Source organism: Magallana gigas, chromosome 2 (assembly GCF_963853765.1).
Source record: "Magallana gigas chromosome 2, xbMagGiga1.1, whole genome shotgun sequence".
NCBI classification, from domain to species: Eukaryota; Metazoa; Mollusca; class Bivalvia; order Ostreida; family Ostreidae; genus Magallana; species Magallana gigas.
Window position 1 is genome coordinate 32,003,560 of NC_088854.1, and position 16,175 is coordinate 32,019,734.

Below are 16,175 nucleotides of genomic sequence, written 5' to 3' on the forward strand. Positions count from 1 at the left end.
ATATATATATATATATATATATATATATATATATATATATATATATATATATATATATATATATATATAAACACACATACGATTGAGTCATCGACTCCGAGAGGAAAAGAGAGATGGAGAGAAGAGAAATATCGTTCTTACACAATAAGAAAGAGTATGTCTCGATCGTACAGAATGAAAGATTTAGGAGAGAGTATTTAGTAATCATTTCTTAACTGCATCTATTTGGCTTACCAATTTAAAAGGCTAAGTTAACATTTCTTAATGTTCAACATTTTATTTATTTACTCCGTTTGCCATTTCCTCTTTGTTAATTGAAAATATTAGGTTTGATCCACTAAACGTGGAAACGATTTCTATAGTAAACACATTCAACTACTAATTATCTTTGGGGAGAACACGTTCTGCTTTTTCATTGATTTGTGTTACAGCTTCAGTATGGAATGTTAACTGCTGTGCGATTGATCAATAGACTTCCATGGCAGCAACATCATCCTCATGCATTTCATTAATACATTTAACGTCATCCCCTTATTTGCACATGGAATGCAACATCGCATCTTCATCAATGGATTAACGAATCTAATCAATAATTAAAAAGTGATCCTGTATCATACTCTATTGTAGGAAGTATGCGCGCCGATCCAACATTATTGCAGATATTTCTGCGTTATTAAATCTTTAATCTTGAGTGCTTATCTTCCAAAGAAGTGTATCAAATAAGACATTGGTTTAAAATGAACAACGGAACTATCAAATAAATGGCAATAACTAAGTGATATAATAATAAGATTGTAACCATAGCATCAGCATCGAATACACACAAGTTTAGACGGATCAATCTTTTTTTCGTATTGATTTTCTGGGTGACTGCCAACAGTTTCAGACGGAGAATAGGAAGAAGACGGAATCGGGAGGAATTATAAGCATCTTGAAAAAAGGTAAATCTTTTATCTCATTCATCAATTATTGAGTAACTTTTTGTTTCTAGTAATGCTTAAGAGAATTAAATTTGATCTTCTCATATTATGGGAGACTGTTGTAGTTAAATCGATGATTTTTTTTCTTCAAATTAACAAAAATAGCACGTAAACAAGCCCTTTTCATATTTTAAAAACCTCAGCTATAAAGCAAGTCTATCAAATGTCTTTATTTCAAAGATTTGATTTTCAAACATTCAAGTAACCCAATTGTGCCTTACAGGAATTTTTAGACCGTTATTCTCAACACATTCTGATTTAATTTAAGTAGTTTGTACCGTATACTTGATTAGGTGCTCTTGTTCATGAAAAGTTGAAGAAATAATCGAAGTACTGTCGGGAGTTGATTTTATTGATTAGTATCAATTTTAAAATCAACCATATGTTATTTTGCCTGGAAAGTAGTTTATCATCTGTATTTGAATTACGCACATTTTTATAATATGAATTCTCGAACTTTTCCGACAAGAATTTCGAGAAACCCCATATGAATCATGTGTGTAATATTTAAAGATAGAATTAATTCCATCAAACTGTGTATCAGTAATCGAAATGTTTCTAAAAATTGTACACGTCTGGATCCAAGCAATATTGAACTTGAGTCTCGTTCAACTAGACGCTCGGCTGTCTCCATTAATCTCCGACTACCAATAGAGACTATCTGTTTGTCGGAGATTTATGGAGATAGCCGAGCGTCTGGTTGAACGAGACTATATTGACCTCTGGCGTAGGAATACATACAACTACAAAACAGTTAAATTGTTCATACTTTATAAAAACTGACTATTTTCAAGGTATCTATAAATACGTTTCTTTTGAAAAACAATGATACAGCATACAGTACACCGAATTTATCTATTGTTTTCAAGATCTACGTCTTGTCAGCGGTGATGACTTGTGCCTAGGTCCAAACACTGTTTCACTTTCGGTTTGCCAGAGTAACTGTATAGGAGATTTGATTAAAATCAACTCCCAAAAATTGAATTATTTTTATATATAAAAGAAACAATCGAGCTTTAAGGGATAAATGTGTTACAAGGTAACACAAAGTCATCAGGTACATGTAGGAGAAATATCGATTCCATACAATCTGCATGTTCTATGGCTTATTAGCTAGAACATTTACAAACAAGAGGCCCATGGGGCCACATCGCTCACCTGAGCAACAATGGGCGTTCAAAAGATATTGTGCCATATGGTCCCTCGGTAGAAAAACAGAAAATAAATATTGTAAAGTATTCGAATTTTACACTTATTTTTGTATACATGTAATCTTTGACATTGTACCTTCATGAAATACTATTTTTTACCAGCATAAGAAAATTCTACGCAAGATATAAAACTAAACATTTGGTAGAGGTATACTGTTAAGTTGTTAACTTCCAAATCCCTATATTTTCGTTCTGCCTCCCCCCCCCCCCCACTTTGTAAAGCGATCAAAATATATGAGTGCATATAGGTACATTTTTTTCATCAACTACTCAGTACTTACTAGTTATTGTATTAAAAAAATAATAGTAATTGTTTTTTATTTTAAAAACCCTACATGTATAGATGTGAAGAAGAAAATTGTACCTCAATGTGCTCAAATTAAAAACATTCAAAAATTTTAGTTGTCTTCTTCATTACAATTAAATTACTGTTATTTACTTCGCGTACAAACCAGGATAATTTTCCGCTGTGATATTCTTAGGAATAGCGATAATTACTTTATCCCCGCAACAGAAATGTGTCAGAAAAATGGAAACTGTTTTTAAGATGTCGTTTTTATATACTCGTGTCTGAAAAACTATCAAAATTGATGTAGATTTCACATTATTTATTGTATAAAGAGAGGGCCCAGAGAGTAGATATATACTGAATCATTAAATAACGTGGGGGCCAATTTTCGTGGATGACTTAAATTTTACAGGTTCGTGGGGACGTAATTTCGTGTATTCATATATATCTACAAAAGGGAATATGACTTTATTACCCTAATTCATCAATTCGTGAAGGATGTTATTTCGTGGATGAGAGGTACCCACGAATTCCACGAAAAATGAGCCACCACGAAATCTAATGATTTCACAGTATCATTCTTTTATTTTGTTTGTACAAGTATTTAACATACTCTAATTCATAGAGATTTTCTAATGTTCAACCAAAATTTCAGCGTCAATTGTAGAATTATAAGCAAGATACAGAGCTCACAGTTCGCCTAGGTTTGATTCATATTTTGTTCACATGAGTTTATTACATTCAGTTATGATTTTTAACTTGGTATTTCCTATTCAGCATTTAAACTGGAAAAAAAAAATGGCCTAAGATTTTATATTCTTTTATTCACTCAAGACCAGTTCACTGGTATTTGAGGTTCAAAATCAGTTTATACAAATGTACACAAACACAGTGAAGGATCACATGTACAGTAGGAGTAATAATGACGAAAAATGTTAAGTTTACAATACAATAAGATGTTAAAGTTGGTTTCTGAACGAACATACTTTGAAAATTTTCTTAATAAATATTGACAAATTTTTTACTTTTTTAATCTTTAGTTTATTAAGATCTGTGTACAAACATAGAATTGTGAGCAAATCTCTGTATCTTGCTTATAATTTGAAGCTTAACACTCAAATATGGTTAGTAAATAGAAATTGAAAACAATTAAACACAAGAAACATTTACTATAACAAATAAAGAACACAATTTATTTTTTCGAAATGAATCATATATATACATGTATATACCTACACATTTCCGTCAGCAATGTCAAACTTTATTTAAACTGAATAAACTCGAGAAAATGCCGAGCATCGCAACAAAACCTATTGCATTTATCTACCATTACGCAAAAGATAATGCCGATCGAATTACCGATAGAATGAATTGTATTACATTATTTTTTGATACATCAGATTTTGCTTAATTTGCGCAGGTAAACAGTTGACTGTTTGATTTACCAAAGTCTCTGTTTGATTTGATACGTAAAAATCACGAAAGAATACAGACGATAGTCCCCAGGGTACAAGCAGAAAAATGAAAACGAAACGAAAATCGGAACAAGCTAACACCAACGTCATGTGTGAAAACTGTCAACGCATTGAAATATTTAGCCTCAATTTACTTCACAAAATCGGCAACAATATATTTTGCATGTTTCAAAAATTTCCCTTCATACGCGAACTGTTGCACAACAAGCAATTCATCATAGTCAGATCGACCCTTTTTCGTATAATGTCATGGCTGCTTTAAACAAAGAACCTCGTTTTCGAAAGTATGGAATACGAGTCTAGGTAAAATGGGTATGCAAACCCGGGCCGTGGCAAAATAAAAGCCAAGGCAGATCGACAATTGTCAATTCCAAATACGCATTATTTTGCAGCAATATTTACAGCGAATACAAATATACTAGTCCATCAAATATCCTGAAATTTTAATGAGATTGGCAGATTAATAACTGCCAATCTTTGTTTTGCCCATACCAAGTCTTGCCTACCCATTTTACCGGATGCCGGATTACCGGATGCCGAACCCGAAGCTATTAAACTGATTGAAACACGCATTTCCTTTATTATTATTTTCGTAATAACTCAGATTTGAAACAGAATTAGCACTTAATTTTTGCAATTTATATTTTCCTTCCCATAAGGATAATTTATGCTAAACTACGTTGAATTGGAATCAGTAGTTCTTGAGAAGAAGATTTTTAAAAATGCACCCCCCTTTTTCTACAGTTTCAAGGTTTTCTCCGCTTTGAATACAGATTGGACTTTTATTTTTGCAATTTATATTCGCCCGCACTTAAGGATGCTTTGTGCCAAATTTGGTTGAAATTGGATAAGCGGTTTTAGAGAAGAAGTTCAAAATGTAAAAAGTTTACAGACGGACAGACAGACGGACGGACAGACAGACGGACAGACGGACGACGGACAAAATGTGATCAGAATAGCTCACTTGAGCTTTCAGCTCAGGTGAGCTAAAAAAGTTTTATCATATCTAATACATGTATCTAAACAAATGTACAATGTAATATTAGAGTACTCACTGTGGAATCAAGGCACATGGAGATATGACAAAAACGATTCCGTATCATTGAATCAAGATAGAAATATTAAGTTTTATACAGATGACTCCATTTCTTTGACAATAATTAGATTCGATGAGAGAATTTTAAAACCCTGAACAGTTTCTCATTACATCCTAAAATCAGAATTTTATGATTTCTCCCTTTTTCATGTCTCTTAAATTTACTTACTATTTCAAGTGTCAACCTAGTACATATATATATATATATATATATATATATATATATATATATATATATATATATATATTCATTTTGTATTAAAAAAAAACCTTCGGTCTGACAGAATATTCCAATTGAAGTCAATGCATATAGTAAATTCAGTTATAACATCTCCGATATAATAGTATTTTTAAATTTGAGTACGTAGTTTATAAGGATTAACACTTCAATCACCAAAATTACTCAATACACACAAACTCTCTCTCTCTCTCTCTCTCTCTCTCTCTCTCTCTCTCTCTCTCTCTCTCTCTCTCTCTAAGATAAACAAATTGAGACTTCATCATTCCCGATATTTATGATAAAACACCCATAAAACTAAAAAAAAAAAGAAAATACGATAAAACATTAACATGTTCCTTAACTTCTTTTTCAGATGTTAAAATCAATAACTCTGGAGAATTTTGTGCATTTCAAAGACAGAACTGTTATTGATTTTGATACAACTCCAAGGGTGAAACAGAGTAAAGCAAGTTTGCATAAAGAGGCAACTTCTTCATATACAAGTGAAAATAAAAAGCAAAGGCGTGATGCTGAAAAAGAAGTGGCTTCGGGTTGGAACACTTTGAATATTTTTGTAGGTGCTAATTTCTGTGGGAAAAGTACCGTTATAGAATTAATACGACGTTGCATGACAGATGAAATAAATGTATCAGTAACTAATTCTTTTGATAATAACTTATTTGCGTATGTGTTCTGTCAATTCAATTTGTCTCCTTATGATGAAGTTATTTCTGGAATTATAAAAGAACCTGGGAATGATGTGATGTACAAAGTTTTCATTTATTCAGCAAAAAATGACACTTTTCTTCGCTCGAAATCGTCAGAAAGCATTGCAACCTACAACGGTTTGGTTCACGGTGCAGATGATAAAGAGGCAATACATTCAATTGTAGAAAAGGAGAGTGTCAACATTATCCAACTTCTTCATTTGATAAAATCTTCAAATCCTCAGAAAGATTGTTTACCAGAGGAACCAAGCTGGAAAACCATCGAAAACAAATATGTGTCTACACTTCCTTTAAGAGGTATTGGAATGGTACAGTGGACAAGAAGTGAGAAAATCAAGAAGGAATACAAGGAAAGCAACTACAGGATGGCTTGTGAACGAGCAGAAGTTATATCGACTTTGTTGTCGGAGGGCCATAGAGATGATGTTGATGAACAGTTAGAGGGGGAAATATTTCGATTTATTACATATCCAGAAATATTTAAATTCATAAAAAAAGATGGACTATTGTATGTTCAACATAACGAATCAGAATTCCCATTGCTGAAGACATCTGAAGGGATTTTAGAGGCAAAATTGACCTCTTTACTCTTAGCGCACAAACACATACAGACACTTTGTTTAGAAGATCCTGATCGAGGAATGCACCCTCAAATGATTGAACGATTAAAGACAATGATGTACATGCACGTAACATCATATAAGAAGACAATTATTGTTGTGACGCATAGTCCGTATTTTATTGACACCATTACCATAGACAAAACGCATGTTTTCTTTCGAAAGAAAACAGCCTCAAACAGTTACGAATGTTCTGTTAAAAACGCTGGGAAAAACAAGAAACTCTCCAAAGTGTCTGACATTGAAACACTGAGAACGTTGTTGTTTTCAACCAAAGTTTTATTAGTGGAAGGACCAATAGACAAGGAGGTTGTGCAAGGTCTTTTTACCCAATACAAATGCAATTTGTTAGAGAGGGGAGCGATCGGAATGAATGAGCTTTATAAGGATATAACCACATATCAAATTATTCCGGTCGGCGGCTGTGAAAATACAAAGAAAATACAATCATTTTGCTATTTTATCAATCTTCCATGCTTATGCTTATGGGATCTAGACAAAGTTGTAAAATTTGATAAACAAACATGTAAAATACAAGACTTTTTGGAGATAGGTAATGTTAGTAAAGATAAGTTAAAAGCAAAATACTTTGATAAAGAACTTTCATACCTCATTGGTTGTGATGAAGATTTCGAAACAATTTCAACATCATTAGAGCAACGAAAAATGTTTGTATGGAGACATGGTACTGTGGAAGATGCGATTTTAAGCTCTAGGAATCGTTATGAAGAAATTTGCTCATCCATTAACTGCCCCTCATTGACTAACAAAAGCCTAAAGAAAAAACTGAAAGAACGACTTGATGAAGAAGAAAGGAAAACGTTTTATAGTCAGCTGATGGAAGTCTCTGAAATACAACGATTTATAAGATTTATGGAGAAGGAAGAAAACGAAAGGTTCAATAACTAACTATAGTACACGTACACTACTAAAAAAAATATGGTAATCTGAAAATTAAAAGCGTGAAATTTGGTCTTACACAATTTTTTTAGACTGTCAGTGATATGTATAGTGTTTCTGGTTTAAATGTTTTAAAACCAAAACTTTTCGATGGATTCTACAAACGCTTGCATCTCACTACGAGTGAAAATGTGTTTATAATAACTATGTTTATATCACATAAAAAGACAGAATTTAACAATACGATTAAATAATTGATACAGCAAGTTTAAGAACTAATCAATATTTATATATGTTCGTACTTAAGGCAATTAGTGCAGTTTTGTATTTTGAAAATACCTTTTAGTTTATATAAAATTGTTAAAGCCATGCATGTATTGTAACCATATTCTAGTCTGTCCCAAGTTATTGCTTCCGTTACTTTTTGGTGGTTTTAAATGAAAATAAACACACGTGTCCATTAAGAACAAATGAAATCGATGAAAGGGGGAAATTCAAGATTTCTTCATTCATAAATCATCTGTTTACACCCAGAGAAACTCAAAAGAACGAAAAATAATTTCTTACGGAAATTTATAATGGGAAATACATGGCGCAACATTAAGGCACGTCCGTCTAGAAAAAGTTTGTCCGGGCTAGTAAACATTGCACAATGGTAGTCTGACTGGTCGTGTTAAAATTTCACTCAATGGGTCATTCAAGCAAACTTAGTGTAATATGTTTGTACAACGTAATTTTTAGCCAAAAACTACAAGTTAAACAAGAGGCCCAATGGCCACAAATCGCTCACCTGAACAATAGTTCTTTATCATATTTTATTTCGAAAAGGTTTATTATGAAGTGAACTTTGAATAAATATTGTACAACTCTTAAACTATAAAATACCCATTTGCAGTAAAAAAAAAATTCCCATTTCACTGAAAAAATTGAAAAATATTCGTTAAATAATTGAAAGATGATATTGGCATCTGTTTTGTATTTCAATCATTAAAAGCTTCTTTATCGATTCATCAAATAAAAATATTGCAGGTGTGACGAGGACATTAGGCATGTAAGATTTTGCATTCTCATCGATCATCTGTCTTAAAGACTTAACGCAAAAAAACATGGAAAGTCTATAAATAGTTGATAAAGTCTATCAATGATTCCTACTTTCTTCCCCATAAACTTTTTTTTTATCTTTTGTTCCTTTATCTTTCCACTGTGTGTTTGTGAATCAAAACTTCGTAAGAACTAAGATCCACACCTTCTTAAAGTTGTTTGAATTTATGATCTTTGATCCCGATCACTTGGATCCCGATATATGTGAGAATTGATGTCGGGATCGAAATTCCAAAAAAATAAAAAAAAAAAGTAGTCGATAAACATATTTTCAGATAATTTAACTATGATTAACTTATCATGGAAATTTCTTGTTTTTATTTTTGAATACCTCTTTTAATAAAAAATTATTTAAACAATTTAGAATCTGCACTATCTTACAATGACTGCATAGTAATCTCACAAACTGTATCATTGTAATTCTTAAAAAGAAGAGTTTAAAAACATTTTCCCATTATATAAGTCTATGTTAAACTTTGAACATCTTTTGGAGCCGTACGTAGTATTAGTCCGGGGATCATGGTTTTCACAATTCAGAATCTGCTCTATCTTAGGGTGATTGTATAGAAATCTCACTAATTTTAGAACTGTATTCCTTGAGAATTCATTATTAAAAACATTTTTCTCCATATATTTCTTTGTTAATTTTGTCTTTTTTAATAAACTTTGAACCCCTTTTGGGACCCCAGTATTGACCCGGGGATCGCGATTTTTACAATTCAGAATCTTCACAATATATACAAGCTTTGGTATTAATATTGGCATATCTGGTGCAGTGGTTCTTGAGAAGAAGATTTTTTAAGACACCCACCCAATTTTCACAGTTTCGCAATTACTCCCCTTTTAAAAAGGGTTGTACCCTTTATTTTAACAATTTAGAATCCCCTTTCCATAAGGATGCTTTGTACCAAGTTTGGTTAAATTTGGCCCAGTGGTTCTAGAGAAGAAGTCAAAAATGTGAAAAGTTTACAGACGGACGGACAGACGACGGACAACAGGTGATCAGAAAAGCTCACTTGAACCTTTGGTTCAGATGAGCTAAAAATACATGAAAATTCAACAAGTTACGGTTGTCGGTATCGTTGAAAGGAAAGTTTAGACTGGTCCTCTGTCTGACTGTCGGTCTCGTACATAGCCAGTCTAGGTACGGATAGACTGGCAATGCCTGTCTGATATGCGCGACATTCGTTCGATATAGACAGAGGACCAGTCTAGTCTCAGGCACGTAGCATCAGGGGGGAGGGGGGGGGGGGCAGGGGGGCCTGCCCCCCCTCCCCCAATTTTTCTCGCAGCAATCAATTTTTTAAAATTGACATATAAAAAAAAATGAATCATAATGGAGTTGGCCCCCCACTTTTTTGGAAGTAAGTAAGAAATTGATATGAAGATAAGGAGACGAGGAGTCAAAATGAAGTAACCCCCCCACGGATTAGGAATTACAGGATTTGAAGGGGAAGAAATTTTTTTTTGGAAGTATAGTTTAGTTGAGTATGACCACAGTGATAATTTGATGTTTTGTATTCCATGCAGTAAATGTGAAAAAGAAGGTCGATTTGTGATTGGGTCGAGTATTCGAATTGAATTCATAAAGCAGCACGAAGCTAGTAAGTCTCACATTAATTCTCAGAGAAGATTTGATATTGATTGCCTGAACGGCAAATCTAGCACTGTTTGTTTGTTCTTACACTCGAAAAGTGGACGATAGAGCAAGTCAATCTTTGTAACAATGAAGTCGGTGCTTTATGGCCACCTGTTGTTGGGGCACATGACATAACAGTGCAAAGGATAAACGAAAACCAAAAGGAGAAACTCTGCTGTGTTTTTAACACTGCTTATTTTGTAGCAAAAAATGAGCTCCCATATACACTCTACCTTAGAGTTCTAGAGCTCCAGGAAAAAAAATGGGGTGGTTTTGCCATCAAGTTATCAAAAAGATATGGCATGTCGCCGATTTATTGACTATATCTACAATGATAACCAGCAGCTCAATCTCCATGGTTTTAAAAATACAAGAGTTCTGTCTGTAATGGTTGATGGTGATACGGATACATCTGTGTCTGAAAATGAAATTTTTAAGGGGCATGGTCACGATTTTGGTCAAATTCTTTTTTTTATATTTTTATTCTTTACACTGCTTTAGAAATGCATTTCTAATGATCAAATTAAATTTAAGAGTCATTCATAGAGTTATAAGCAAGATACAGGGCTCACTTTTTTTTGTAATGTAAACAATGCTCGTGCCCTGTTTTTGTTTACATAGGTTCAGTATACCAGTAAAAAGCTATTTCCAGCTTATTTGTCTATCTTTTTATTTATTTTAAGCGTAGATTAACAGTTCCGTTCCTAACGTTAACAAATTCGTTTTAGGTTTTTAACTGACATTTACACTTCAACGTTTCAAATGTAAACAAACGCTTTTGTTATGAATACGATAACATTCTACTTGTGTGACCTATAATGTACAATGTACATTCCCGGTTATGACGTCATAATGTCGATGACGTCATAATAGTAATGACGTCATTGTGTACTTGTACTTTGTATTGTTATGATTGTATTTTGTTGTTACCATGTAAATAACTGAGTTAGTTTAGATAAAGAATTTGTACCGAACAGATGTGTTTTAGCTAGCTCTCGTAACATTTTGGTGCCGTGACCAGAGAAATGGAACTACGCAAGTTAAAAGCCACTAGAACAGAGAACAGAAGTGCTGTTACCAGAAAACTGAAAAAATACGAAGGATCTGAAGATTTTTCCAGGGAAGATCTTTTGTCAATTCTTGAAGACTTGAAGCAGAAAAGGAAGTTAATGGACAATCTGGACGAACAGATCTTGAATCAAATTACAGAAGAGGAGGAAATCGAGAATGAAATCATTGAATCAGATGAGTATAACACCGAGTTAGACTTTAGATTGAGGCGATTTAAAGAATTCATTGACAACAAATTTGCAAATGTAGCTGGGGAGAAACAAGATTTTTGTAAGTCAAATGATGAAAATGGTACATTCAATCCTCATGAAATCAATGAAGTGTCATCTGATCACACAACAGTTCCATTAATACGTGATCATTACCCTGTGTCAATGCCGTCAGGTAGTTTATCTGCTGCTTCCAACCACAAATTACCAAAGTTATCCTTACCTACATACAACGGAAACAAATTAGATTGGCAATCATATTGGGATTCATTTAACTCTGGAGTTCATGACAATATCAGTTTAAGTGATGTTCAGAAGTTCAATTACTTGAAATCACTGCTCCTGGGTGAGGCTTTATCAGTGGTAGAAGGATTAGCGCTTACAAATGCCAATTATATATAGGCCATTGATCTACTGAAAGAGAGGTATGGACAGCCACACAAAATTACTCAAATTTATATGCAAGCATTACTGGACCTACCTGAACCAACTGATGCTTTACACAGTTTGAGGGAATTCTATGACAAGATAAAAACATACATCCGTGGATTAGAAACTCTGAACCAGACTGAGGAGTGCTATGGAAACTTACTGGTACCTGTAGTCTTGAGGAAACTACCATCAAAAATCAGACAGATCTTGGCTAGAGCCCATGGAGGAGATGACTGGACACTTGGTGATCTGAGGAAAGCCATAGGACATGAGCTGTCAATTCTTGAAGCAGGATCGAACACTGATGAAGATTGGTATTACAATGACTCAACATGTCAGAGAACAGCAAACTTTTACAAAGGCATTTAAGGGAAAGCCAACTAACAATAGAAGACAGCAATTCTTTCAACACAAACCAAACTTTGAAACCAGAGATGCACACGAGTATCAAATCAAATCCTGTGTATTTTGTGATGATAAAACTCACATGGGAGGCAACTGGACCTTAACCTGTGAACAGAAGAAAATTATTGTGAAGCAGAAATCATTATGCTTCAACTGTCTTGGAACACATAGAGTCAAAGACTGTCCTTCAGAGAGAAACTGCAAAAAGTGTGGGAAACGACACCATACTTACTTATGCAATGGCTTAAGGGAAACAACACATGATCCAACAGGATACGAGAAAGCTATCCCTTCTTCAGTGGCTCTACATGCATCTTCAGTGGCGAATACTCAAACAATATTTAAAACAGCAACAGCCAAAGTTACCAGTGGAAAAACGGTCATGACCACAAATATATTATTTGATGAGGGGTCACAGAGGTCATTCATTACAAAGGAATTAGCAGAAAATTTGAACTTGAAGTACACGGGAACTGAAACTCTGACGATTGCAGCATTTGGTGGAAAAGAAATGATGCGGACTTTGAAAACCTCTACCTTATATCTGATTGGAGATTCTGGGGAAAAAATTCAGATTCAAGTAGTTGTTGTCCCAGGTATTGCAGCCAAAGTCCATACGTATCATGTACCAATCAAGAACCTCCCTTATCTGAAACATTTGAAGTTTGCACACTCATATGATGGAACGCCATTTGATATCTCGTTACTTATCGGCGTTGATCACTACTGGGACATTGTTGGAAATGACATCATACGGGGACCTGGACCAGTTGCTGTAAGTTCTAAAATAGGCTATCCACTCTCAGGACCAACACACTCAAATGTCAAACACAATCATGTTTCTTCCTACAACGTACTATCTTATCTTCGCCCAGAGGAATTAAATTTAGAAAAATTCTGGAAAATGGAAGACCTCGAAACCTTGGAAAAAACAACTGATTTGCCAGTTGAAGATCGGAAGTATGTTACCTATGAAAATGGTCGATACACAGCAAAGTTACCATGGAAAGAAGAAGTATGCAATTTACCTTCAAATGAAATAATTGCACTGGAACGCACAAAGAATGTAATTTGCCGCTTATCTCAAGATCCAGATATGTTAAAAACATATGACAACATAATCAAGGAACAAGAAAAATGTGGATTCATCGAGAAAGTAGAGCAAGAGGGGCCTGGTGGGCAAGTACATTACATTCCTCACCATCTAGTTAAAAAGGATTCTAGTACAACACCAAATCGAATAGTCTATGACTGCAGTTGTAAACTATCTGGAAGCCTTAGCCTCAACGACTGCCTTGAATCTCATTCTCCACAACTCAATGGACGCCGAGCATTTCCAAAATACTTCTGTGGCCCGGAGAAAGATCACAAAGAGGAAGTGGACAAGAACCGTTTGACAGATTCCTTCATTCGAAAACAGAATTTCCTTGCCAATTTACACAAACGATGGAAACACAAATATCTTACAAGTCTCCGGAAATACCATCGTAATTGTGGGAACAACGTCCAGACTTTAAAAGTTGGAGATGTCGTCCAAATTTATGACACAAGCCCAAGAGTGAATTGGAGACTAGAATTAATTACAGAACTTGCAGAAGGCAGAAATCACTTGTCTCGTTCAGCAACAATAAGAATTAGTAATGGTCGTGTAACTTCAAGACCCTTATCAAAATTATATCCACTTGAATTGTAATATGGAACATTAACCGTATATGTATATATCTATTCGTCATCAGAAACATTGTGCCCTGCGGAGGATGTTATGAATACGATAACATTCTACTTGTGTGACATTTAATGTACAATGTACATTCCCGGTTATGACGTCATAATGGTGATGACGTCATAATAGTAATGACGTCATTGTGTACTTTGTATTGTTATGATTGTATTGTGTTGTTACCATGTAAATAACTGAGTTAGTTTAGATAAAGAATTTGTACCGAACAGATGTGTTTTATCTAACTCTCGTAACATTTTGGTGCCTTATTGTGTTGTTACCATGTAAATAACTGAGTTAGTTTAGATAAAGAATTTGTACCGAACAGATGTGTTTTAGCTAGCTCTCGTAACAGCTTTGTTTACATAGGAAAAAAATTTCAAGCTCTGTCACTCGCTTATAAATCAACAAATGACACTCAAATTTCGGTTGCCTATTAAAAATGCCTTCCTGAAGCATTGACAAAAATCGTGACCATGCCCCATTAAGCACGATATGTGGATCAAGGTGTGGCAGGAAATATTTACATACGCAAATTAAAGAGGCAGTAGAACATGAACATGCAGAAGGTGTTTTAGCGGCAATTGAATCAGCCATGAATAAAGTTGATGAAGGCTGAAATTGAAAGGAGCGTTTATAGTTGCTACTGGTTAAAATGGAGCTAGCGTTTACCTCGGGAAAAGGCACAGTGTAACAAAGCTTTTGAAAGATGAAGTACCTCATCTGTTTGCTATGCATTGTATCTGCCATAGTTTGAAATTGAGTGCATTGAATTCAATGAAGGACAGGAATGCAAATATATTTGCTGATCTTAGAAGTGTACTGTTGAATTTACACACATAATACCACTACAGTGCTAAAGCTTTGAGAGAATTGCAGATGTTGGCAGAGGCTATGGCTGAGTTAAACCCAGTGAATCTAGAGGGGACAAGGTGGATGCCCCACCAAAACAACTGTCTGGATGTTCTTTTGCGACGGTACTTGGTGTTTGGCAATCACTTTGAAAACACTATTGAGGCAATATTGGTTCTGTTGATGTTCAAAGCAGAGCAAAATTTAATTTATCTTAAAGCACCTAAAGGACAACAACCTTTTGAATCACATGCACTTCTTAACAGATGTCCTTGCTGTTCTTAAATCGATCTCTCTATTAAGTTTCAGAAGGACAGTTATGTGTTGCTCGATGCAGTGAAGGCACTTGAGACGGCCACTTTGCAGCTTGTTGATAGAGGCAACAACGACCATTTGAAAAACTGTAGAGTTTTCTAGACAATGTTGATCAAGAAAACATATTCAAGAGAGTTAAACTCTTTGCCCCTTCTTCCACACCTAAACAGTTAAAGAGAAAACAGAATGGCCTGATTCAATCAGTCATAGACCAGGTAAACAAAAGAGTTAGAGATATATATTTAGATCAATTACTCAAAGACTTGCAATTTTTCTTTCTAATAAATCTCCCTGAAACAGATGCTATGGCAATGTATGGGGAAGAAATAAATGCCTTGTGTAAGTTATATGCTGCAGTATTGAATAAGATAAACTTCAATAAACTGCAACTGAAGCAGGTAGAATGGCCAGGTCTCAAAGTGGACATGAAAAGACAGAATGTTGGAGTTGGAGTGCAAAAGTTGTACAAGAGATTATTCTGTGATCCCAACCTGGTAGATACTTTCAAGAACATACTTATGTGTGTTGAAATTGTCCTATGTATTCCTATGTCCAGTGCTATTTGCGAACGTGGGTTTTTAGCAATAGCAAGAATTTAATCTGATTGGAGGGCCAGTAAATGTAGACATGCTCAATTGCTTGATAGCTATTTCAGTAACAGGTCTAGATCCTAAGGATTTTAATGCAAGTTGTAGCTTTGTAATGGCATAGTGGTCAAAGAGCAAGAAGGCCAGAATTTAATTAAAACAGAAAAGACATTAATGGTGTTTTGGCATTTAACTTTCTTTTTGACCATTCAGATAAATGGTCATATTTGTCATTATTGGAAAACTGGTTATGGCTTTTAATTTTTTTTTCATGAAACAAAGGAGATTTTGTGTATCAATGAATTTATAGATAAATATGCTTTAC

General features: G+C 34.3%; 2 protein-coding genes across 2 annotated transcripts; both read left to right on the forward strand.

Annotated features, from left to right (window-relative positions):
* The first annotated feature begins 546 nt into the window (after window positions 1-546).
* Window positions 547-9,843, forward strand: LOC117681892 (uncharacterized). The gene is made up of 2 exons (XM_066076180.1): window positions 547-941; window positions 5,645-9,843. The coding sequence occupies exon 2, from the start codon at window positions 5,645-5,647 to the stop codon at window positions 7,526-7,528; it is 1,884 nt and encodes a 627-aa protein (XP_065932252.1). The 5' UTR covers window positions 547-941; the 3' UTR covers window positions 7,529-9,843.
* A 2,615-nt stretch (window positions 9,844-12,458) lies between these two features.
* On the forward strand, window positions 12,459-14,069 carry LOC136271491 (uncharacterized). The gene has a single exon (XM_066071601.1). The coding sequence runs from the start codon at window positions 12,459-12,461 to the stop codon at window positions 14,067-14,069; it is 1,611 nt and encodes a 536-aa protein (XP_065927673.1).
* Window positions 14,070-16,175: the final 2,106 nt, after the last annotated feature.